The 25,442-nt window shown below is 39.9% G+C and overlaps 2 protein-coding genes across 2 annotated transcripts in view; both read right to left on the bottom strand.

The window, feature by feature from the left end:
* vipr2 (vasoactive intestinal peptide receptor 2) overlaps positions 1–14,506 on the bottom strand; it is a gene marked incomplete at both ends in the record, with an annotated part of 61,813 nt that extends 47,307 nt beyond the window's left edge. Inside the window, one exon of the mRNA XM_080033875.1 lies at positions 14,456–14,506. Coding sequence (XP_079890001.1) covers positions 14,456–14,506 — 51 coding nt within the window. The remainder of the gene's footprint in view (positions 1–14,455) is intronic.
* Positions 14,507–15,084: 578 nt separating this feature from the next.
* Positions 15,085–18,034, bottom strand: LOC307255461 (nuclear factor 7, brain-like; the record flags this gene model as incomplete). The annotated part of the gene is made up of 2 exons (XM_080034145.1): positions 15,085–15,297; positions 16,889–18,034. The coding sequence occupies 2 exons, from the start codon at positions 18,032–18,034 to the stop codon at positions 15,085–15,087; spliced, it is 1,359 nt and encodes a 452-aa protein (XP_079890271.1).
* Between the last annotated feature and the right edge of the window lie 7,408 nt (positions 18,035–25,442).

Below are 25,442 nucleotides of genomic sequence, written 5' to 3'. Positions count from 1 at the left end.
ATTGAGACCAAAGACTCTTTTTCAAGGGAGACCTGTTCCCATTCCCATTCCCACTCGCACACACATACATACATATATACATACCGATAGCAGGCTAACTATCGACATTCACACGAGGCAAGGTGGGTTAAGTGTCTTGCCCAAGGACACAACAACTATGACACAGGTGGCAGGGCGGGGATCGAACCTCCAACCCTTTGATCATCAGCCGACCCGCTCTACCACCTGAGCCACAGTCGCCCCATTTTATCAAAGGAAGTAATTGGATGAGTCACCTCAGATTCACAGGGGAACTGAGGGCTGTCTGGCTATGTGATGATACAGCCTCCTCACTCTTAAACCTGCAGTGTGTAGAATTTTGGGTTTTATTTCCAAGCAGATTTTGTAGAAAGTAATTATAATATCCAAAAGTACATTTAATTTAGTGCATAATAGCTGATTTTTTTAATTTTTTATTATTATTTTTTCCCTTAGAAAGGGTCTCATATATGTCCATCTTTCTGCATATTTTGGACCAAGGCCTAGTGCCGCCATCTTGAAAGTGTCATAGTTGGAATGTCATCAGGTGCATTGTTTAAAATTTAGAATTGTTCTTGTCCTTGAAGGCCACTGTAGCTTCAGTTATTATTCTAAAGGGTTGGGGTTACCCAGGGAGCGTTGCATTCTAGAACTTTCTAGAACTTTCTTGATGATGTCATATTACACACTGCCCCTTTAAGTCCAGTATGTTTATAAGGCTTGCTGAATCAGTAACCTCTTATAAATCACTTCTTAAAACACATTTTTAGACTTGCTTTTACGTGATGCCGTTTTTTTTATTATCTTCTTAAATGTCTTTTTACCCAAAGCACTTTGTAAACCATAAAGATATTATTATTATTATTATTATTATTATTATTATTATTATTATTATTATTATTATTATTATTATTATTATTATTATTATTATTATTATTATTATTATTATTATTATTATTATTATTATTATCATTATTATTATTATTATTTTCACTTCCAGAAGGACTCAAATGACACTAGTTTTTTTTCTCTTTCTTTAAAATTGCTTTTTTTTTTTATCCAACGTGGCTCTAAATCTCTTCTTAATAATGACTAAACTGATTGGATGAGTCACCTCAGGTTCACAGGGGAACTGAGGGCTGTCTGGCTGTGTGATGATGCAGCCTCCTAGATCTTAAGCCCAGTATGTTTTCACTTCACTGAAAGGACTTGAAGGACACTACTGCTTATCAGTCAGTGCAGTTACATGGGACAACTAGATTGGATTAAAGACATACACCGAATTTGCGACTCGAACGGACCGCGTCACTTGTCTGAGATTACGTGGCCTTTTCAGAGAATCGGATAAATGGCCGGAGCATGGCTGACTCCCCTATGCTAGGTGGCGCTGTAGCCCTTTCAACAAGTGGTTATAGAGCCACGTCCGGTTCCTTTCCGGCAATGACCCTACTATTTATTACGTCGTCTCCTTCCACTTCCTTGTGAAAACAGGAAACTCGAGCAAGCGCAGAACGCAAACTCCGATGTGCGATATGCGATCCCTGTATACATGCAGGTAGAATGCCGACTATGAACGAGTTATCTAGGTGTTCTTATCCGACTTCGCTTGTCCGTTAATGTGCCGATTTGTGTGCGAAATAGATCGGATAAAGGTGTTTAAATACATAGAAGTCCTGGAAAAAAAAATTTATTCAACAACTTTATTCTCGTGATATTGAGTTATGACTTTTTTTTTCTCTTTCTTTAAAATAGCTTTTTTTTTTATCCAACGTGGCTCTAAATCTCTTCTTGATAATGACTAAACTGATTGGATGAGTCACCTCAGGTTCACAGGGGAACTGAGGGCTGTCTGGCTGTGTGATGATGCAGACTCCTAGATCTTAAGCCCAGTATGTTTTCACTTCACTGGAAGCACACTATACAGCTTATCAGTGAGTTGACAGGTTTCTCTTATACCTTTTGGAGAAGGGGGATTCTTTGAAGTATTGCATGGTGCTGGAGATAGATATAAAGTTTTAAGCGTGTACACAATGACAAGTGACTAAATAAATTCCCTTTTCTATCAAATAATCCATTTTCCCGGATTTTTTTCGGTCTTAGTTTGTATTTGTGTTGGTCTTAAAAAGGTCTTAACATGTCTTAAATTTGACTTTGAAAATGGTGCAAGAACCGTACAACAGTATACGCGCACTTTAGGACGTTACACAAGTTTAGTTTGTTTGCTCTGGTCAGCAGCAGGACTCATTTCTTCCTATGTTGCATAACATTTCCTTAAAGGTGCAGTGTGTAATATGACATCATCAAGAAAGTTCTACAAAGTTCTAGAATGCAACGCTCCCTGGTCAACCCCACCCCTTTAGAATAATAATAGAAGCTACAGTGGCCTTCAAGGACAAGAACAATTCTAAATTTTAAACAATGCAGGTTTAAACCTGCAGTGTGTAGAATTGTGGGTTTTATTTCCTAGCAGATTTTGTAGAAAGTAATTATAATATCCATAAGTACGTTTAATTTAGTGTATAATAGCTGATTTTTTTTTTTTTTAAAGTAGAATTGTTCTTGTCCTTGAAGGCCACTGTAGCTTCTGTTATTATTCTAAAGGGGTGGGGTTACCCAGGGAGAGTTGCATTCTAGAACTTTGTAGAACTTTCTTGATGATGTCATATTACACACTGCACCTTTAAGTTCCCTTGGTTTGCCTGTTTCACAACTATAGTTTTGTTTGTTGAAACGGAATATTTGGGCCACGCCGAGGAAGAATACAAATGTTTTATTTATTGTTTAAGAATATCATATTGCTGGTTATTCACAATACAAGGGCGAGAGCAGGCCAGTGTTCCTCATTGTAATGTAGGACAAAAAACAGTAGGTTTAGTTATCTATCTATCTATCTATCTATCTATCTATCTATCTATCTATCTATCTATCTATCTATCTATCTATCTATCTATCTATCTATCTATCTATCTATCTATCTATCTATCTATCTATCTATCTATCTATCTATCTATCCATCCATCCATCCATCCATCCATCCATCCATCCATCCATCCATCCATCCATCCATCCATCCATCCATCCATCCATCCATCCATCCATCCATCCATCCATCCATCCATCCATCCATCCATCCATCCATCCATCCATCCATCCATCCATCCATCCATCCATCCATCCATCCATCCATCTATCTATCTATCTATCTATCTATCTATCTATCTATCTATCTATCTATCTATCTATCTATCTATCTATCTATCTATCTATCTATCTATCTATCTATCTATCTGTTTGTTTGTTTGTTTGTTTGTTTATTTATTTCCATCGTACTACTCCACCGTAGTTTGCTTGGTCCGAATCATGGCTAATCTATTCTTATGTTGCATTTTGCCTGGAGCTTGTTTCATCTCCTCACTGAAGCATTTTTACAAGCCGACCAAATTTGTGATGCAAACAGAGTAAAACTGTAATTGGTCAGAAAGATTTCCAAAAGTAAACAAAGGGTAAACAGAGAGCAGGGCGAATTTTAATCCAAAAAAATGCGGCAGTGCTTCCAAGAGCCAGTGGGTTCAAATCAGGGTCACACTGTTGCTCTCAACATGAGGTGATCTCTGCTAGAGTGGCTTATTTTGTAACTGGACCGAAATAAACTCCTACTAGGTTGTTTTATGAGCTTGATTTTGTCTGTGGTTTGATTGTAGACGGCTGAGTGCATTTATACGATCTTTCACGTCAATAATTTAGTGAACATCCATCCGTCTGTCTGATATCTGCTATAAAAGGGTTTTTTTTCTTAGAAAGGAAAAAGGCATAAAGGAAGGCTTTTGAAATATTAAAAATTAAAACATTCATTTTTTTAGAATTCTATATTTCACACCAGTCTGTAAACGCTGCCATACTGAGAAATACAGAAAGAGAGTTTTGTGGAGCTGATAGGGCTTAATCAACTTTGTGTCAACTCGTTTGGCGATGGCTTGAATGTACGTTAACCAACATTAAATTACATGAAAAAACAGGGGCGACTGTGGCTCAGTTGGTAGAGCGGGTTGGCCGATGATCAAAGGGTTGGAGGTTCGATCCCCGCCCTGCCACCTGTGTCATAGTTGTTGTGTCCTTGGGCAAGACACTTCACCCACCTTGCCTCGTGTGAATGTCGATAGTTAGCCTGCTATCAGTGTATGAATGTGTGTGTGAATGGTAACGTGTAAATGGGAACAGGTCTCCCTTGCAAAAGAGTCTTCGGACTCAATGGGATATACCTGTATAAATAAAGGTTAAAAAAAAAAAGTTCCACCTACTGTGAATTAATCAATAAAAGTAAGACATTAGGGTTCGAATCCCGCCCGGGTCAGTTCCCTGCATGTCTTCCCCTCTTTGCCCCATTTCAACTCTGTCTCTAGAAGTCTATCTAATAAAGCAAAAATGCCAAAAAAAAAAAAAAAAAAAAAAAAAAATAAGACATTATGCAGCTAGAAGTCTTCCATTTTTCTAGAGTGTAACAACACTGAAAGAGGCACAATTCCAACCAATTCCAGCCAACTATAGTCTCTAAAGTTGACTACATTAAACATATTTTAATTGTGTATGATATCTCCTTTTGGAAAGCTGTTTGTAGTGTGTGTATTGAGGCCAGAGAAAGCAGCGAGGCATAATACTCCGCTGTGATTACACATTGCGCTGTGATCCCTCTTCTGCGGTCGCTTTTTGTGCCATGAACACTGACGTTAACACACGGTGAAGCGTTGTCTTCCATTATATACAGACACTGTACTGGTGTGTGTGTGTGTGTGTGTGTATGTGTGTGTGTGTGTTTGTGTGTGTGTGTGTGTGTGTGTGTGTGTGTACTTGCACAACTATTTTTGTGAGAACCACAACAGACTACTAGCCACTACAACATATTCACATCTCTCTCTGTGTGTATTGCTGGGAGTATTTTTGTCCTTACAAACGGGTTTAAATGTAGTTGTATTCCACTGATAGAGTTATTTCATGGTATATTACTCTGGATAGAAGCATTAGCTAAACAACCCTGAATAAGATTTCCTATGTTTAGTCTCCCAAAGTCTGTTTTTTACATATGCTGTGTCTGAAATCGCGCACTTCTGTACTTACACTTACTTTTTTGAGTGCACTTTGCGCAAAACCGGAGAGTGTGCCAAAATGAAGTGCACTGTAAGTTCCTCTGTCGTGCACTCAAAACGGTCTAAAACTTGAGTGTGGAGCGATGGACACTTTCCACACTCAACGGCCGCCATCTTGCCTACGTAACGGAGAGGACGGGACATTCTAATCAAAATAGAGGAGCTTGAAGCAACTGTTGAGAAGGAAACGCTCTACAAAAGTTAAATTATATATTGTTTTAGTTTTTCCGCGACTAATGTGCCTGTTTTGGCTATCGGTAACGCAAGCAGAAAAAATACCACCGAAGAAGAACCGTCAAAATGCAAAGTCATTTCCGGTAGGTGCGCGACGGCAGTTTGGACAGTGCTCTGTAGAAATGAGAGCACTGCGTCTATAAGTAAGTGTACTGTAGGGATAATAAAGTGCACTCAATGTAAGTGCACTTACGCAAGTGCGCGATTTCAGACACAGCCTGAGTCTATTTGTTTCTCTTTGTCGACAAATCACAAGAAAAGATAATAACTAACCATGTTCTGTGCAGACTAGTGAACTCCAGTGAGTTGAGGTAGTTAAGTTACATTTTGCAATAGCTTGCTTTCCTTTGTAAAATTTGAACGAATATCAGAACTCAGTAATCCCAAAAAAGAAAAAAAAACATTCAGTATGCTATGTATGCTCTGCTGTGACGCACTTTGATGATGTCATTCCAGTGACCTCATTGAGTGACTGTTATACCCTTAAGCTTCACCTCAGGGCCTAGTCTGAGTGCAGCAGTCATTTCTGTTTGTTTGTTTGTGTGTGTGTGTGTGTGTGTGTGTGTGTGTGTGTGTGTGCGCGTTTATGTTTGTTTGTGTGTGTGTGTGTGTGTGTGTGCATGTGTGTTTGTTTACATGCATGCGTGCATATGTGTGTGTGTGTGTGTGTGTGTGTGTGCAGGCTTTTAACCAAGAAAGACCAACTGGAGAAATGTTGCTAGTCACCAAACCTTTTTTTTTTTTAAAGATATTTTTTATTGATAGTGCAGAGAGACAGAGGTGAAATGGGGCAGAGAGGGGAGTGACATGCAGAGAACGACCGCGGGTGGGAATCGAACCCGGGTCTGCTGCTGGGCCCGGCCCGGGAGGGGGGGACGCCCTACCAACTGAGCTAAAGGCGCCCCCAGCTAGTCACCGAACCTTGACCGAACAGTCGACATTACTCACTAAGAGACAGCCAAGATTCAAGATTCAATATGGGTCATTTGTCATTTATAAAACGGGTGGTTGAAATCCAGCGATCTGATTGGTTCCTTGCTGTTGTATAATTGACGTATACTGAACATAACTGCTATGACGTCCAATCAGTTTGCAGAGTTCCATAGATTCATATGTACATCGACGAATACATTGTCTTGAATTCTGAATGCTCAGAAGAAGATTTTTTCGAGATTTTAGATGCGGAAGTCGAGATTTCGATCAATTTTGACATAACAAATCTAGTATTTCGACTACGACAAAACATTGTCTATTTTTATAGGATCAAAACCACCTTCCCTTTATTTAGTAGGAAAAGGATTATTGAGGCAGTTTTCATGTCTGTCCTTGATTACGGTGATGTGGTTTACGGGCACGCATCACATTCATGTCTTAAACTCCTAGACTCTGTTTTTCACTCTGCTTTAAGGTTCATCACAGGACATGCTTATGACACACACCGTTGTGTCTTGAATGGAAAGGTTGGGTGGTCCTCTCTTAACGCAAGACGTGACGCACATTGGCACATTTTTATTTATATATGTATTTTATTTCAGATGGGCTTTATCAGACCCGCTCCACTGACATGCTTATGCTTTATGTCCCACAAGCCCGGTCTGAGCTGGGAAAGGCAGCTTTTAGCTTCAGTGCCCCCGACTCCTGGAACAACTTACAGCATCAAAGGGAACACACACACACACACACACACACACACACACACACACACACACACACACACACACACACACACACACACACACACACACACACACACACACACACACACACACACACACACACACACACACACACACACACACAAATACCCTCATATACGTTAACAAATTTAAACATATTATTTTGAATCATCCCCACTCCACCTGTAACTGTTTTAATTGGGCTATGTTCTGCTTCACCCATTTCATCTGAATGTTATAATTGTTATTGTCTCCTTGTCAGCTTGTTGTATATTTGCATTGTGTGTGTGTGTGTGTGTGTGTGTATTGTAATTTTACTCGACATCATTGTAAATAAGGGTCACCCCTCAATTCATCTTTCGAGGATACATAAATAAAGGAAATTTTGATTGACATTTCCATAAGGTAGCAGACTAACTATGCAGAAGTACCTCACACAACCCCATTAAGAAAAAAATGAAGTCACTATTTCAGACCTTAACCAATTGAATTGATGAAGTAAGTAGAGTTTTGCGTTGATCTAAGTCGCCCCTGCGGTGAAATTATTGTGATAAAATCTAATCAGAAAACCACATTTTTTCTTTTACCATCTGTGTGATCATAAGCAGCCAACTGTACAGTACAAGTAGCCAGCTCCCTGAAGGCTTTGCTGGTCTCACACACCACACACACACACACACACACACACACACACACACACACACACACACACACACACACACACACACACACACACACACACACACACACGCACACGCACACGCACACACACACACACACACACAGAGCGGCTTTGATATGAAATCTTTGCTTTGGGGGATCTGTTGTACTAATACAGCTGTTTATTTGTTGACATATAAAACCACAATAAGACTCCAGGCTTTTTCTCTAGAGTTAACAATATGATTCATTTCTTCCTCCAACAGACGGGCATAATGCCAGCTATACGGCGGGCCCGCTTTCTGTACACACCAGTTCACAGAGCCTAGGCTGTGTATTACAGTTTTTACCTAATGCTTAAACACTAATAGTGGTTGCTATGCCCAAAGCATCACAACCTCTAACTTTGGTGACCATGCCCTAAACACAAGCACCAACCCCACAAACACAATAAGTGATTTGCACTGTGTTTGAAATTCTCGAACACACTTCTTGCAAAACACTACACACTGTTTTTCACATACGACACATTGTTCAAAAATGAAATCTCCTGCAATCATTGGGAAAACACATCTATTTAAAATACAAAACACAACTAAAATTGGAAAAGCACACAGACTCACACACATGAAAAATAATAATAAAGCTAATATAATACCAGTCAGTGTGAGCCTTAGCATTACAAATAGACCTCAGGTGAGCTCAGCTGCTTTGTGAGACAGTAAGAGTCAGGGGAAGAGGAGAGAGAGAGAGAGAGAGAGAGAGAGAGAGAGAGTCAGGGGAAGAGGACAAGAGAGAGCGGCAGGAGGACGATGACAAAGGAGACAACAGACGGAGACAGGGTCACTATAGTGGACCATATATATCATGGCCTAACAATATAGGAGGCTCGTCTGAGATGCAGCCCAACAACACAATAGCTCCATAATTAGGACATTTAGACTGGATATCAGGAATATTTTTGCTGTTGCTTCTCAAAGGATGACATTGCATCTGATGTCGATGAGGCGATGTAGTAGCCAGACACAAACGGGAGGCGGTATCCAAAGGATTCATAATCCACTCGCCCCATTCCTTACAACACTTGTTTTTTTTTTAAATGTTACTGTAATTGTTTCAGAGTTCATAGTGACACACTGAACTGCGATCCTACCAATTTGTTGTGTTTTTTTCTTCTGTTGGGCAAAACCATGAAATTGCAATATTTTTCAGAAGCTTTTCTATGTTTTTTTCATGTGTCTAATTGAACATTTAGTGGATCAATCTTTCCAAAAAATTCTGCAAGAGGTTGGATACGGCATGCAAGGCGATATTTCCCCCGTTGCTTGGCAAGGGAGGACATTGCCTGTGACGTGGATGAGGTGATGTGGCCAGATGCCAACAGGAGACAGGATCCATAGCCTAAATGTCTTCCAATCATTCCCTTAGAACACTATGTTTTGTAGAATATTCTAGTTGTACCATTTCTTGTGTGTCTTTGTGTTTTTTTTTTTTTTTTTACTTTTGCAAAAACCTAAAATGGCAAAATAAAAATAAAAATCTGAAGCGTTTACATTTTGTTTTCATGTGACTAGATCAACTGTAGTGGATCAATCTTTCACAAAAAAATCTGTATGAGACTTTTAAAGTCAAAAACCATCCAAAGTATTGAATACAGCTGTGTTCTGCATAAAGCACATCTGTGTGTTGTTGCTGCTAGGAAAGAGTAATTCAAAAGTGCAAAGGTGTGTATTGTTTTGATGCTAAAAACAGTTTTGAAATGGGATTGTTAGGTTTTGTTTCAAGAGTTTCATTTTGCCGTATAAGTTAGAAGTTTATCTCCATGTGCTGTGTCCTATTCGGCCTGTGTGTTAAGTTTTGACACAGTGGGCCAAAGTCTGCAACATGTGTGTAAGCATTCGGCAAAAACTGTAACACTGGATTTTTTTTTGCGCACACACAGTACAGACAGGTAGCGGATCGTGAAGAGATATTCATTGATTTTAATAGAAAAGGCATAAAGTATTACATCAATGTGTCCAATCTCTTGATTTCAGGACTGGCCACCAGCAAATGCCTGTGTATTTATTTATGTAAGTGAACGGACGGAGGAGTGTGCTTCATTCCATCTATGAAATCATGTCTAAATTAAGAAAAGGTAGAATTATTATTAAACTTTTTTTTGAGAAATATATTTATTAAGTTTTCAAAGATAACACAACACACAGACATAAACAACTATACACATACAAAACAAATCAAAAAACAAACTAAGATAGATAGTGATACACACACACACACACACACACACAATAGAATTATAAAAAAACAAATAAGATTTTAAATATCTAATACTCTATTGGGTAGGTGGCGTAGTCCCAACACTGCCCAGGCATTGTCGTATTATTATCATATTGTCTCATGTGATAATAAGTGAGTTTAGTGTTCCAGGTGCAGCTGGTCCTGATGCTGCTGCCTGTGTGATCAGATGATCTGAATCAGAAGCTGTGGGCAGGAGACTCACACCTGAGGCCCTGCTGTTACTATGGCGCTGCACTAACCAGTTCAGACTGGAACATAGGCTGTGTTGGATAAGACATACTAACGTCCTACTCATACTAAAAGCCCTACTAACGTCCTACTCATACTAAAAGCACTACTAACGTCCTACTCATACTAAAAGCCCTACTAACGTCCTACTCATACTAACGTCCTACTCATACTAAAAGCCCTTTTAACGTCCTACTCATACTAAAAGCCCTACTAACGTCCTACTCATACTAAAAGCCCTACTAACATCCTACTCATACTAAAGGCCCTACTAACGTCCTACTCATACTAAAAGCCCTACTAACGTCCTACTCATACTAAAAGCACTACTAACGTCCTACTCATACAAAAAGCCCTGCTAACGTCCTACTCATACTAAAAGCTCTACTAAGGTCCTACTCATACTAAAAGCACTACTAACATCCTACTCATACTCATTTTGACGTCAATTTGAGTATGTTGTGGTTCTGTATGTGAATTTGTGTAGTCGAGAAATGCCCGGATGAGTACTAATTTACGGCAAGATTTTGTGTATGGATCGATAGGATACTTTTCCTACTCAACCGCCCCACAATGCATTGCGTCTTTTCAAACAACATGGACGTTTTTTTTTTAAATTCTTAATTGCTCCTGTATACTTCACTGTAAACGGTCCGACGAACCTCGCATACACAATGGATGGTTAAGTAGACAGTATGTGAAGTATATACATGTTGAGTATGTAGGAGGGAGGACATTAGTAGGGCTTTTTGAACACAGCCATACACATGGGCAAATTCAAGGTGTAGGTAAGTCTGGAGTATATACGTAAACACAGGGAATAGTAGAGTGAACAAATCAGGCCCACTTTGTTAACAGAGCATAGGCTGTGTATTCGCCCATCATTTCTTTCAGCGCACACACACAGTACGGACGGACAGGTAGCAGATTGTGAGGAGATATTCACTGATTTTGACTAAAAGTGATTTGTCAACAAACATTCCCCACAATGACCTAGTATTCCTTTAAATAATACAGCAGCAAGTACAGAGGCAAATACTGGTTTAAGCTTTTCAACTCTTAATTATCCCCTTAAATTATCCACAATTTTTAATTTTTAATGTTGTTGTTGTTGCAAACTTTCAAAAGATTCGATTCATATTAATAAGGTGGAAATGTGGCTACAGTTTCTACTCTTTCTTACCTCCATGGTAGGATCTCTCTCTCTCTCTCTCTCTCTTTCTCCCTCCCTCCCTCCCCCCTCTCTCTCTCAACCTCTCTCTCTCCCTCTCTCTCTCCCTCCATCATACGGGCGGCAGTGGCAAAGTGGGTAGGGAGATTGCCCCTGGAGTGCAGGGTCGGAGGTTCGATCCCCCGTCTCCCCGCCACATGTCGAAGTGTCCCTGAGCAAGACACTGAACCCCAAATTGCTCCCGATGGTTCAGAGAGCACCTTGCATTGCAGCTACTGCCATCGGTGTATGAGTGTGTGTATGAATGGGTGAATGTGGTAAGATATGTAAAGCGCTTTGGGGCTGAGAAAATCGGCTAGAAGGCGCAATACAGTATAAGTCAAGTCCATTTACCATTTACCATATCTCTCTCTCTCCTTCGCTCTCTCTCTCTCCCTCTCTCTCCTTCTCTCTCCCTCCCTCCCCCCTCTCTCTCTCCCTCTCTCTCTCCCTCCATCTCTCTCTCTCCTTCGCTCTCTCCCTCTCTGCCTCTCCCTCTCTCTCCCTCCCTCCCTCTCCTTCTCTCTCTCTCTCTCTCCATTTCTCTCTCTCTTTCACTCTCTCTCCTTCTCTCACTCTCTCTCTCCCTCTCTCTCTCCCTACCCCTCTCTCTCTCCTTCTCTCCCTCTCGCTCATCCATCCATCCATTCATCAAGCCCATGTAGTACACATGCTCTGTTTAGGCTCCGCACTGCTGTCTTCACAACATCACTCAGTCGCCAATGTGACACTAACACTACAGCCAATTCTTAGCTTCAACTTGTTACACACACACACACACACACACACACAGACACACACACACACACACACACACACACACACACACACACACACACACACACACACACACACAGACACACACACACAGACACACACACACACACACACACACACACACACACACACACACACACACACACACACACACAATCCACCATTACTCACCATAACTCTGCACTTTTCATTAGTGAATAAACTGTATTGAACTTTAGCCAGTCGTTTATGAGTTCTGCTTCTAGGAATTCACTCGCCCTTATTATATATAGTTTATCATCCATCTCTATGTACACACAGTATGTTGTTGGACACAGTGAATGTGGTAACAGTTGAAACATTCAGTGCGGTTACATGGCACAACTAGATTGGATTATCACATATATCGAACAAGACACTCGAACGGACCGTGTCACTTGTCTGAGTATACATGGCCTTTCAGAAATCGGATAAATGTCCGATGCATGGCTGTCTTCACTATGCTAGGTGGCGCTGTAGCCCTTTCAACCATGCTTTCAACAAGTGGTTTTAGAGCCACGTCCGGTTCTCTTCCGTCAATAACCCATGGTGTAGCCTATCACGCACAGGCACACAAGCACAGAACGAGAAGTCCGATATGCGATATCCGATCCCTGTATACATGCAGAGAGAAAGCCGACAATGAAAGAATTATCTAGGTGTTCTTATCCGACTTCTCTTGTCCGTTATTGTGCCGATTTGTGTCCGAAGTAGATCGGATAAAGGTGTTTACATGCAGTTTAAAAGTCCTGTTGAAGTCTTATTCGTTTAGTTATCCGATTATGAGTCTGCATGTAAACGCACTGAGTGATTTACAATTGATATGGGACTCCAAAACATTAGATGAATGAATCATAGTCCTAACATCAAGTTAAAGTTAAGGTTTTATCATACTAAAGGCGAAAGTGTTCATTATTTTATTATCATCTATCATATTGTGGTTATTTTTAGTCATTTATTTTGGGGGGTGGTGACGTGAGCGTTTTTGACAGTGGCGTCTGCTTTCAGTCAGAGCTCATTGGCAGAGAGCAGTGTTGATCTTTTTGTGAAGTGGATTTACACAGTGTGAGGGAGTGAATGGAAGAGTGGGATAACGGCTCGAATACAATAACAACTGAGATTTCATTTCAATTATTCCCTATAAAAGAAAATGCTAAAAGACACCTATAGAACCAATAATTGTCATTATCTATGAATCAATGAGCAAATTATTTTTGCAATTGACAGAACTGTTACTTTAACCTGAAAAAATGGCTTGAATACCTACTTCACCGGTGGAGATATGAAGGTGTATTGAACTCTGAGATCCTGTGTAGTATAAATGTGCAAACATTTTAGAAATCGGTTCATCCTAGCCTGAGAAAAGGCAGAACGAGTGTTTTATGGTCTCACTGGCTAACCCTACATTTTTTCAATGTATGACATCACACATGGTAAAATGTAGATTTAGGATAAAGATAAACAGGACAGCTGTGCCAAGGGAAGACTGAGGGAAGGCTGAGGGAAGAAAAACCTCATTCATTATATTATAATAGCGATTTTATAATGATACAACGCCGGTTCCGTGTAGGTGAAGTATTCCTTTAAATACAACTAATCGTTAATTTGACCGTCTAAAAGATAAATGATTAACTGATAACTAGATTCAATGATTTAAATTCAGCTGTTTAGCACATCTGTATCAATATGTCCAGTGTACAATAATAATGAATATGAGTTGTATATGTTAATAACATTAGGAGGCTATTCTTGCACCATTCATCCTGATATATACATACTAATTCAACATTATTCATACTGATGTCATATATATTCATCTTTACTCATATTCATATGAATGTATACATAACGTAGTCACAATTTTGTATTTTCTACTGCTATGAATATTACATCATGCAATTTTTCAAAACTCTGTACTCAAAAATGCACATAAAGTTTACAATTTTCAACTGGGAAATTTCCTTTTCTGTATGTCTATTTTCTCAATGCATGTATATAGCCTACAGTACAATATTTTGCTATATCTTAGTTTTAGCATTCTAAGTGTGTAGGAGAACAGAGTATGAATGTAAGTGTGTACAGCCTGTTTCACTGAACATGTGACAATAATCTTGACATAAAATATCTTGAATCGTGAATTTATAAAGTGTGATTTTTTTATTTTGATATTAGAACACAGAAAGTGAACTCACCATGAGCGAACACATCCAGAGACACACAGTGACAAAAACCAAACTTTCCATTTTTTTAAATCCTCGGTTTTCTTAACAGGAGAAATCCAGGTCAATACAAGAGTGTTTCATCACCCAAAAAAAAAAGGTTCAGAATATTCAATTAAATCCATGAATTGCGAGAAAAAAATTAAAATTAAAAAAATCAGATAAAGCCAGAGCCGGTGATGTTCATATATCCACACTGGTCACTTGCCCAAAGCTGAATGTGCAAAGACATCAGTTTCCAGCAGCTGCCTTCAACTGTCAAGATCACTATGACTACCACAAGAACTTCCTGTGCAGAATTTCAAAATAAAACTTGCATTGAGGAGAACAGAGAATCGGAGCCTCGCTCTGATTGGTCAAAGTGTACAGCTCATGTTAACTTTGACCAATCTGAAATCATATACCCCAGCTTTAAGACCATGAGAGAGAGAAATGAGAGGAGCAAGATTATAATTATTTTTTTTCACTTATTATGCACTTTGAGAAAAAGTTGCAATTTTTAGAATAAACTCGACAATTGTTTTTTTAGACTCTGGTAAAGTTTGTAAAGATATTGACATGATTTGAACATCTGGTATCAATGACTCAAATGCAAAACGTTATTAAAACACAAACAATGCATCTTTGCTGATCTTAAATTCATCCACCGTGAAAAAGAAAGGAAACATCCTCTCAGTGAATGTGTGTGTGAAGGTGTGTATGCGTGTGTTGGTAACAGCATCAGAGAAGGACAGTTTTCCTCTGTTCAAGTCCAGATTCACTCTGATCCTCTGGAACTCCTTCTTCAATGGGAGAGCAGTGTCTGGAGCTGATGGTGACTGTGCTGAGCAGGGCTGGACTGGGACCAAAAATTGGCCCTGGCATTTTGGACCCAGACCGGCCCACCACAATTGATCGACCACCCACCAGAACACATTTATCACGGTCCCTTAAAGATGACTGTTCCATTGAATTAAATTAAAATGTTGGTTTATTTTGAACAAGTGTACAGACATATAATACAATAATATTTACAAAGTGTTAGTAGCTATAGTATTCTGTTGTGGGTGGTGCTCAAAAATGCCTCTAACATGGTAGGCTCAGGATGGACAAAGTAATCAACCTCCTGCTCCTTGCTCCCTCTCTCCAGACTCCTCCTCTGTGGATGGTGTCTCAACCTGTTTCATAAATGAGGAGAGACACACAATTGATTGAGGTTTTGAGGATGTATCAGTTAAAGAGGTGGAAAGATGCATTACAATATACAAATTGTTGTTTTACTAAGTAAACCAATGTGAAAAAAAGTGTACAAAAGTAATGGTCTAATGTATATTATTCTAAAGTACATGATGGTCTAGAAAGCAGGTCTAGTAAAATAAACTTACCAGCTTGTAAAAAGTAAGTATGCTACAATTCTGTGGTGGTCTAATTTTCTGAATATTTGTAAAAAAGAGAAGCCTAATGCCTCAAACACTCAGTGTTGTGAAAGGAGAAAGTGTGACAACTTTATGTTGCATATTTGAGTGAATATACTTTTCTGCATTTACTGTTAACTTTGGGATATATTAATATGTTTTTTATGTTCAGGTCAAATTACAGTCTGCATTTTTAAATTGCATTTAAATCATATATAAAATAAATGAAATTCAAGTAGGCTATGTTTAACCATGTCAACAATCAGTAGCCTACAGAAAAGTATATTTAAGTAAAACATTATTAAATCCACTATACTGAATAAGTAGGCTACAGCAAGAAGCAAAAACTGACAGCTTCCTCACTTTAATGTTGATCAGCTAGCAAAGTAATGATACTCTTTCAATACACCAACAACAGAGCTATTTAACTCCCCAAATAAACCACAAGAGCTAGCAAATGTTTAGTAGGTTGTTAGCTAAAGTAGCCACTTTGACATGGCTCTATAGATGGCTCTATCCATGATGTTAACGCAAGCAGCTAACTGTTGGCAAACTACTGCTGTTTTAAAATTTAGCAAGCTACACAATTATTCTCAACATAACTTTATTTTCAACTTCTTACCACTAGTCCAGCAACTGTCTCCTTTCCGTTTCTTCTCCGTTTTTCTCGAGTTGTTTTTCTGTCTGTTAGTGACGTGACTTGATTGAGTGATTGACAGCCGAGGCCCAAGGGGCGGGGCCTCGGCCCTCCGCTGTGTGTGTGATTGGGCCAGGCCCGGTACAGAACCAATCATGATGAATGGGCCAATATTTCATTGGTCTTTCAGGTTAAGTTGACAGTCTGCGCGGCCGAGAGGGAAGGGACCTCGGCCCACGGCTGTGTGACATGGGCCGGGCCGGGCCGGGCCCAGATTTTTTTTTTTTTTTTTAATTGAACCTCGTCGGCCCAGGTCGGCCCAAAAGGCCGCCGGCCCACCGGGCATTTGCCCGGTATGCCAGATGGTCAGTCCACCCCTGGTGCTGAGTATTCACCACAAGTGAACTGTATTCCACATAATCCAGACCTTATGCCTTCCTTTCTCTGAGCAGACTCTGCTAACACACCCAGGAACCAGCCCGTACAGTATCCAACCTGGACGTCCCAGCTGTGATTCCCTGAGTTAAAGCCCTCAGAGCTCAGGACAGAACAGGGGAGATCAATCCTCTCTGGATTATCAGGAAGCTGCTGTGCCTCTCCATATCTCACACTGGTCAGATCTTCAGACAGGATGAGCCATGGATGAGCAGTGTTTGGGTCCAGAACCAGAGGAGTGTAGGAGACCATGTCCTTCATCTTGTTCCAGATGTTGAAGGTCAGGTTGCCCAGGTGTTTGGCCTCGTCTATCAGAGCTCCTGAGAGCAGCTGTGGATCATCTAGTAGTGCCCCCTGCTGGACTCTGTCCACTGCAGCCTTGTAGTTGAGCAGGAATGAGACGTCTTCAGCTCTCAGCTGCTCCTCTGTGGCTCTGACTGTGTCTGAAAGAGCTGCTATCTCTCTGCTCAGAGCCTCCATCTTCTCCTTCATCATTTGACTCTTCTGCTCCTCTTCCTCCCTCAGTGCAGCCATCCTGGCCTCCTCTTCCTCTTCTAGAAACTGGTGAAGCTTCTTAAACTGATCCTGAATCTGCCTCTCTGTGCGTCGGGCCTGGACCTTTATGTGTTTTGCTGTTTGATCAAACTTCTCTTTAACGTGTTCACAAAGCCTCAACTTCTCCTTTAAGGGCTCCAGAGTTTCCTCAAGTTCCTTCTTGTGTTGTTCGGCAGCTTCATCGATGGGTCTGAATCTGTGGTCGCTGTGTTTGACTGAATCTCTGCAGACGAGACAAACTGGCTGCTGATGGTCCAGACAGAAGAGTTTGAGTTTCTCAGAGTGCAGACTGCAGAGAGCCTCTGAAGCTTTCTCATCTCTCTCCTGTACGAAGGTCTCACACAGGTTCTTTAAGGCCAAGTTAGGAGGTGGGTCCTTTGAAACTCTCCTCTTACAAACTGAAACTTTCTCTCTCCACCAGTTCTGCAGACAGACTTTACAGAAGCTGTGGCTACACGACAGAAGAACAGGATGTTTGAAGATGTCATGGCAGACCGGACAGCACAGATCCTCTTCTAACCTGGAAGTCATTTAGTCTCTTTGAGAAGTTGAAAACACAGGCAGGCAGGCAGGCAGGCAGACAGGCAGGCAGGCAGGCGGGCAGGCGGGCAGGCGGGCAGGCGGGCAGGCGGGCAGGCGGGCAGGCGGGCAGGCAGGCACACAGTCAGGTAGTTAGGCAGGCAGACAGAAAGTCAGATCCAACAAGAAATCTCTCTGTTCAAAGTTACTTTCCCTTTAAGCCTTTGTTATAGTAATTCTCTGGTTCAGTGTGTGCAGTCAGCAGGGGCGCAGGTAATGGGGTGAAAAGTTAGGACGATTCTAAGGGCCTGTGACTGGCAGGGGCCCAAAAATATTAGAACTTAAGGATTTAAAAATAAATAAACCTGTCATCGTTAATCAATAATCTCCATTAATAAAACATTGTATCTAACGTAAAATAAATAAAATTAATGGTTAATTTAAAAGTTTTCTGACAAAAAGTAACAATTTCAAAACTCTGTACACCCCCCTGTATTTAGAAGTAATGGTTTGGTCCGCTTTTCAAACAGCTCCGCATGTAGTGGCACGGGATTAACTCGAGAATGATTAACTCGAGAGTGATTAACTCGAGAGTGATTAACGAGGGATGATTGAATCATGTCTCAACAACAAAAGTGAGGATATCAAAAGCGAAAAGAGAGGAAAGAAAAGAAAGATAGAGGAATTAAAGGGCGACAGTATGTCACACACTTTTCCAGCCCAAAAGGTGAGTGTAGTCTGAGTGCATGGTGTTGTATTATTTTCCCACTAATGACTGCCAAGTATAGGCTAATTCACCAAGCTAGCTACAATTCAGAGTGTTTGTATTTTGCTCCTCTAGCTGACATTAAATCAATGCAGGTAAACTTTTAGAAAGCTATTCATACTAAATAAGTTGTCCCTGCCCCCTGATGTCAGGATCAGATCCATCTTCAGGCTCAGCTGTTCTGCCCCCCCCCCCAAATTGAACCTGAACCAGCTTTACTCCCAGTCCTATCTGGAGAAGTAGGTGAGGTTATGCTTTAGATTTTCTTTCAGAGCTGATGATTTGATCTTTTCAATATCCTGTACATTGTATATTTTTTGTGATATCTCAAAAATAAAGCTTTATTGGGGAAACAGAAAATGTCTTGTGTTGCTAACAGTGTCTAGTTTAACATGGGAGTGAGTGAATGGGAGCCTATAGTTCAACAATAACATCTTTAATTTTAAACAAGTTTTATAAAGATTTCTAATCGTAAGAAGCACTTCAAACACTTTTTTTTCAACATAGCCAATGATGATTAAATAGTATATTATATGTGTCATGTTTGTACATGCATTGTATTAAAGCGGACATATTATGAAAAACTGACTTTTCCGGTGTTTGGGCACACTTTTTAGGTTATTGGGGTCCCTACCAGCACACACAAGCTTCAAAAAGACAAATATGTCAGTTTCTTCTGGGATGCTTATTTCGAAAAAGGGGGGATTTGATGGTCTGTTACAAAATACACAGACTGATGACGAAATTGGTCGGTTTTCATTAACATATTATACTCCCACGGGAAAGCTCACCAGAAACTCTGCAGTTGATTTGCAAATCAAGACGCCCCCGTTGGTAACCACACACACCTGAGCCTCCACTCGCTAATGCAATTAACAGAGTAGAAGCAAGCTGCAGTGTTAGCTCATCCTCAAGCTACCATCACACCCCAGCCTCGAAGCACACTAGGGCTGAATGGATTTACAAATGCAGAAAAATATTTATCAAAGACTCAAAAGATGGAAAATGACAGCTGGGTCTAGTCCTGTGTTCTGAGTCCCAGGCTGTTCTAGCTAGTTCTGATTGTTCTTTGCTCTGACCCCCAGACACCAGCTGGCTCTAAGGGTCCTGTGTTCTGACCCCCAGACTGTGTTTTAAAGGTCACATATTATGCTAAATGCACTTTTTAAATGTGTTCTAACATATCCATGGGTCCACGGTGTGCCTAGAGACTGCCAAAATATTTTAAAAAATAACACTCTCCTTTTCTCAGAATCCCCCTTTCTGAAACCACCACCCCTCCCCCACCCAATATACTCCAGTCAGAATTTTCCCCTTTTCTGACCTCACAAACTGGAAAGCCAGAAGCTTCCACTGTGCAGCCCACACCCCTATTTCTTATTGGTCCACGGCCCTGACAGACAGAGGGCGAGGCGTATCTGGCTTCGCTTCCGGACAGGGGGCGGGGGCAGCGCAAAGATTGTATATTTACGAGGGGAGCTGCAGCTCTTTTTAAAAAATAGGCCATTGTGAGATTAGCTGAACTTCAGCATAGTACAATAAATTATCTGAAAGTTTTTTTCAGCAAACAATTAAAGAAAAACGTATTAGTGACCACTAAGACCATATAATATGGTGTATAATAGAACCGAAAAGTGTATAATATGGGAGCTTTAATCTAACTGGTTCTATCTGTCATTTGAATGTTAATTATTGAATATGAATTATGTGGTGTATTTGATCAGTTACTTTCAAGTGTTTAGAAAATGTTTTTCTTAATTGACCAAACCCCATGATTCTGTTACTCGTCCAACATTAGTTTTGGAATATTTTGGAATATATATTCAACCTAGCTGTCAGGATTGTAACTGTTACAACATTTGTTGTTATGGTAGTTTCAGAGTGGAAAAAGTAAGTGGATCAGTTTACTTCCTTAATTTCTCTGGTCTGTCTCAGTTTACCCCACAGCTGGGGTAAACTGAGACACAAGACAACTTTTTTTAAAACAGTCATATTTTCACTGCCCTGTCATTAATAAATTCTGCTAATGCCCTTTTCTAGGAAACATCCTGAATTAATGGGAAATGTGTAAATTTGACTGATAAATCATTTTAGCTCGCTTAGAGGGAAGCAAATGTAAAACGTGTCACACATTACCCCGTTCTCCCCTACATATTTTTACACCTTGAAGCTTGCAGTTGTTTAACATCCTAGAGGGATCGCCCCAATCTCTGTCAGTATGTTGACATGGCGTAAGAGAAAATCTATTTATTATGGCAGTCCAACCGAAATCATACCAAATAGAATTTCTGAAACCCGAGCTAACGCACACAGACAATGGAGTTTGGAGTGTAGCTACTCCTGCATGTATACACTTAATCAGACCGTAAGTGGCCTAAGTGCTCTATGCATGCTCCACTGAAATTTGGGAAGGTCAAAGCCGCTATGCAGGAAAACCCTGAGAGACCCTGAGATGTCAAGCAAAGTTTGGACTTCTTCAGATGTCCAAGTCAGTCTTCACTCACTCATGTTCCACCTGTCTACATCTCAACCAATCCCTACGCATTATACTCCAACACCTTTCACTCCACTTCCTGCAGTTGAGTTGTATAATGTTCTCCGTCAATAGAACCGCACTAGGGTTCTCTTGGACACAGCCCCAGAAACCACACGACTGTGGCTCAGTTGGTAGAGCGGGTCGGCCAATGATGGAAGGGTTGGCGGTTTGGTCCCCGCCCTGCCACTTGTGTCATGGTTGTTGTGTCCTTGGGCAAGAAACTTCACCCACCTTGCCTCGTGTGAATGTCGATAGTTAGCCTGCTATCGGTGTATGAATGGTAACGTGTAAATGGGAACAGGTCTCCCTTGAAAAAGAGTCTCCGGTCTCAATGGGATTTACCTGTACAAATAAAAGGTTAAAAAATAAAATAGTGCTCTGGGACTGGTTGTTTTGGTCTAAACCAGAGTACTTTTGCTGCCTTCACAACTGTCCAACAGAACCAGAAGCAAGGAAAATGTATATGACTAAAAGCTGCACGGTTGATATACAGTACCTTCACTCTGGTACAGGGCAGTGCAGGTATTAGTGGCGCTTAGAGGACGTCTGCTTTCAGTAAATATTAGGCTGTGTGGCCCATTGTTGTCTGCCTTATGACCATAGCAAAGAGGCAGCGTTTGTGTTTTAATAACGTTTCGCTGATGAGCTATTGATCCTGGAAGTTCTAATCTTGTCAGTATCTTTCCAGCTTTATTGCAGTCCGGAACTTTCCAGACATTTTGAAAAAAAATTCAAATGATAAAAAAAAATAAAAAATTGGCCTTAATACTCCTCCTGCCTTATTGCATTGACTTCCTGTAAAAATTGATTTTAAACTTTAACTTTTATTACTATTTTTTTTACGAGGGCTCTGAATAATTTAGCGCCTTCGTACATAATTAACAAGGTGAATTTAAAAGGTCACCAGCTTCCTCTGTTGTACTTCAGATTTAGCTTTCTTTCATTTTTTTTAAAGATAATTTTTTTTGGCATTTTCAAGCTTTATTAGATAGTACAGAGATGAAATGGGGAGTGAGAGAGAGAGAGAGAGAGAGAGAGAGAGAGAGAGAGAGAGAGAGAGAGAGATGACCTGTAGTAAAGGTCCACGGGTCATATTTGAACCCGCAATCACTGCAACAAAAGCCGGAGATGATATGATACGTGCTCTATCCACCACGCCACCGGAGCGCCCTCAGATATTGCTTTCTATGGACTTTACTTTCAGATCTTCAGGACTAAAAAAAAATCATTTTCTGAAACAACCTTCAATTTTCATGGAGCTCGATTGTCATTCTTACTACACAGCAAACCTGTGAGGTGCAGAATGAAACAGCCTTTCTCTACAGGGCAGTTCAATTTCAACAAAAGCAAAAGGCAAATAAGGTATAAATATTTATACAGTGTATATATAAAATAAAATAAAATCAATGTCAGAACAAGGAGACCTCATGAGCAAACACACACCGGAGTCAGTCAGAAGAACTGCTAAAAAAAAGTCTCTGGTGCATTTAAAGTGACATTGTGTGAACAGACATGGGTAGAAATGGAATATGTTATGGTGAAGTATTTTTCAGTTAGTGTTAATCCCGTTCTGAGAAATAAATTCATATGAAAAAAGTTACACACTATATCTTTAAACAATGTTTGTGATGTAGAGGTCTGAGCAACTCAAGTATCAAATGAGATAGAAGTGGCATAATATTTTAATTACATTTTTTAATTTTTTATTCATTTATTCTCGAAAGATCAGTTGAAGGGGGACCCTCATTTACAATGATGATGTCGAGTAAAAATACAATACACACACAAAAAACACAATGCGAAATACACAACAAGCTGACAAAGAGACAAGAACAATTAAAACATTCAGATCAAATATGGTTGAAGCATAGGCCTACATGCTTTCCTAGATACATTTTCATTTCATTTTTTTTCATTTAACATTTATTTATCCTCGAGAGACCAATTGAGGGGTGACCCTCATTTTCAATGACGTCGAGTCAAAACAAATTCAAAACAACAATACAAACAAAATATTCAATGCAAAAACATCAAATACACAACAAGTGAAGAGAAGAAAAAAACAAAACGATTGAAACATTTACAGAGTGGGGAAGAGTGGCAGCAATTAAAAGGCATACAGTACAATATAGTCTAATTAAAACAGTTACAAGTAGAGTTTGGCAGATCCAAGATAGTCTGTTTAAATTGGCCAAAGGATATGAATGTATTTAGTTTAATTTTTAGCTGTAAGTTGTTCCAGGAGTCATTTACATGTACATAACATGTACATGTACATAACAGTTTCGACCACCCGCTTTGATCCTTTCAGCCATATTTTATGCCGAACAAAACAGCTTGGTGCATTTTGTTTACATCGGTGCTTGATTGGGCCCATGATGCCAATGAGTTCACTTCTCTAGTTACCGCTAAACAATGCAATGCAACATGCTTTTTATAACCGCCATCACATTGGTTTCTGTACGGACAATCAGACCTAAACAGAGGCCCAGTGTAAGATTTTTCCCACAAACACACACACACACATACACACACACACACACACACACACACACACACACACACACACACACACACACACACACACACACACAACAGGGTTTGTTTACGTGACTAAAAAACACTTGGTTACACTCATTAACAATCAGTGAATGGGATATCTCCATGACATGAACTTTTAGAGTGATTTTTCAAATTCTTCTCTGTTTTTGTAGAAATGAGAAACATGGGGGGTTGCTCGTGGTGTAGTGGTGAGCCAACTAATTATCTTCCTGGAGATGACTTGATCAAAACATTAAACAGTGTTAAAACTGTCTGAAAGACTTTCTGAACAAAAAATTTGGCACTACTTTTTCTTTTTGGAATTCTTAGTATATAGAACTCAAAACTTAAAGTTACGTTATGAATAATAAGTAATCTCAACAATAGATAATGAGCTGGTTCAAATGTAGGCAGTTTTCTTTAACAATAAAGTCTTAAAATATGCAGACAGTTGCCTTGATATTTAAATTTCTCCAAACTTTTTAATTTCAACAGTTCCTCCTATATCAAAGATGGTGTTGTCCATTCAGGGTTAAAACTTCCGGTCAACAGCGACACAGTATGTTTCTCATTTCTTTTTCTTTTTTTTTAAGATTTTTTTTTTGGCATTTTGATTATTTATTTATAGTGTGGAGAGACAGAGATGAAATGGGGCAGACTCAGAGAGGGGAATGACATGCAGAGAACTGACCACGGGTCGGATTATAACTGGGTCTGCTGTGAAGAGGACTGAGCCTCATGAAGGGGGGAGGAGGGGCTCTAAACTGGGCTCAAATGTAAGCAGTTTTCCTTAAAACTTAAAGGTTTTCGTTTTAGCCTCAAAACTAAAACATCTAGTCAAGACATTTGCCCTTAAGTTTTCCATATCTCTAACTTTTAGATTTTTATAGTGCACACGCTCTCACTCACACGTACAATATGGTACGCGCTCTATCCACTACACCACTGGAGCGCCCTGTGTCTACATACTTTCTGTCTGGTACAGTAAACTCGGGGATAAAGTAGTTTCATATTAATACAAAGCCAGAGTGTTTTAGCCGCCCCGCTGCGGGCCAAAGTGTCAACACTACATCGTAATGTGCAGACACAGAAACTTAAGGCAGCCGTGCTCCCTCCAAATATCTCAAGCACTTGATGACTTGTGTATAGAACTGAATATAAACAGTGCGCTGGTGTGAACATACTTTCATACAGAGTGTACCCACCCTGATTCAGACAAGATAAATGAGAAATCGTTCTCATGTCGTACTGTCATGATTTCATATATTTTTTAAGATTATTTTTGGCCATTTTTGGCTGCATGGCTTATGTGTTGAGTTTATGGCATCACCGTTTTACTAACTTATAACTGAATCTTTTTAACATTTTATCATGGGAGGGGAATTTGTTTACATTCACAGAGCTTGCAGCTGGTTTATAAAACATATGTTCTCTACATGTAATTCTAAGTATTGAATAATGCTAACATCATAAATCAAAACTTAATTATTTTGAGGCACCTGGCACCAAACGTAAGACTAGGATATGTTTGATAGATGATCAAGGTCAATGCAAATGCTCCAATTATGAAACCTGCT

Source organism: Ammodytes marinus (genome assembly GCF_949987685.1).
Source record: "Ammodytes marinus genome assembly, chromosome: 9".
NCBI lineage: Eukaryota > Metazoa > Chordata > Actinopteri > Uranoscopiformes > Ammodytidae > Ammodytes > Ammodytes marinus.
Note: the sequence above shows the minus strand (reverse complement) of the source record. Positions and strands in the feature narration are given on the sequence as shown.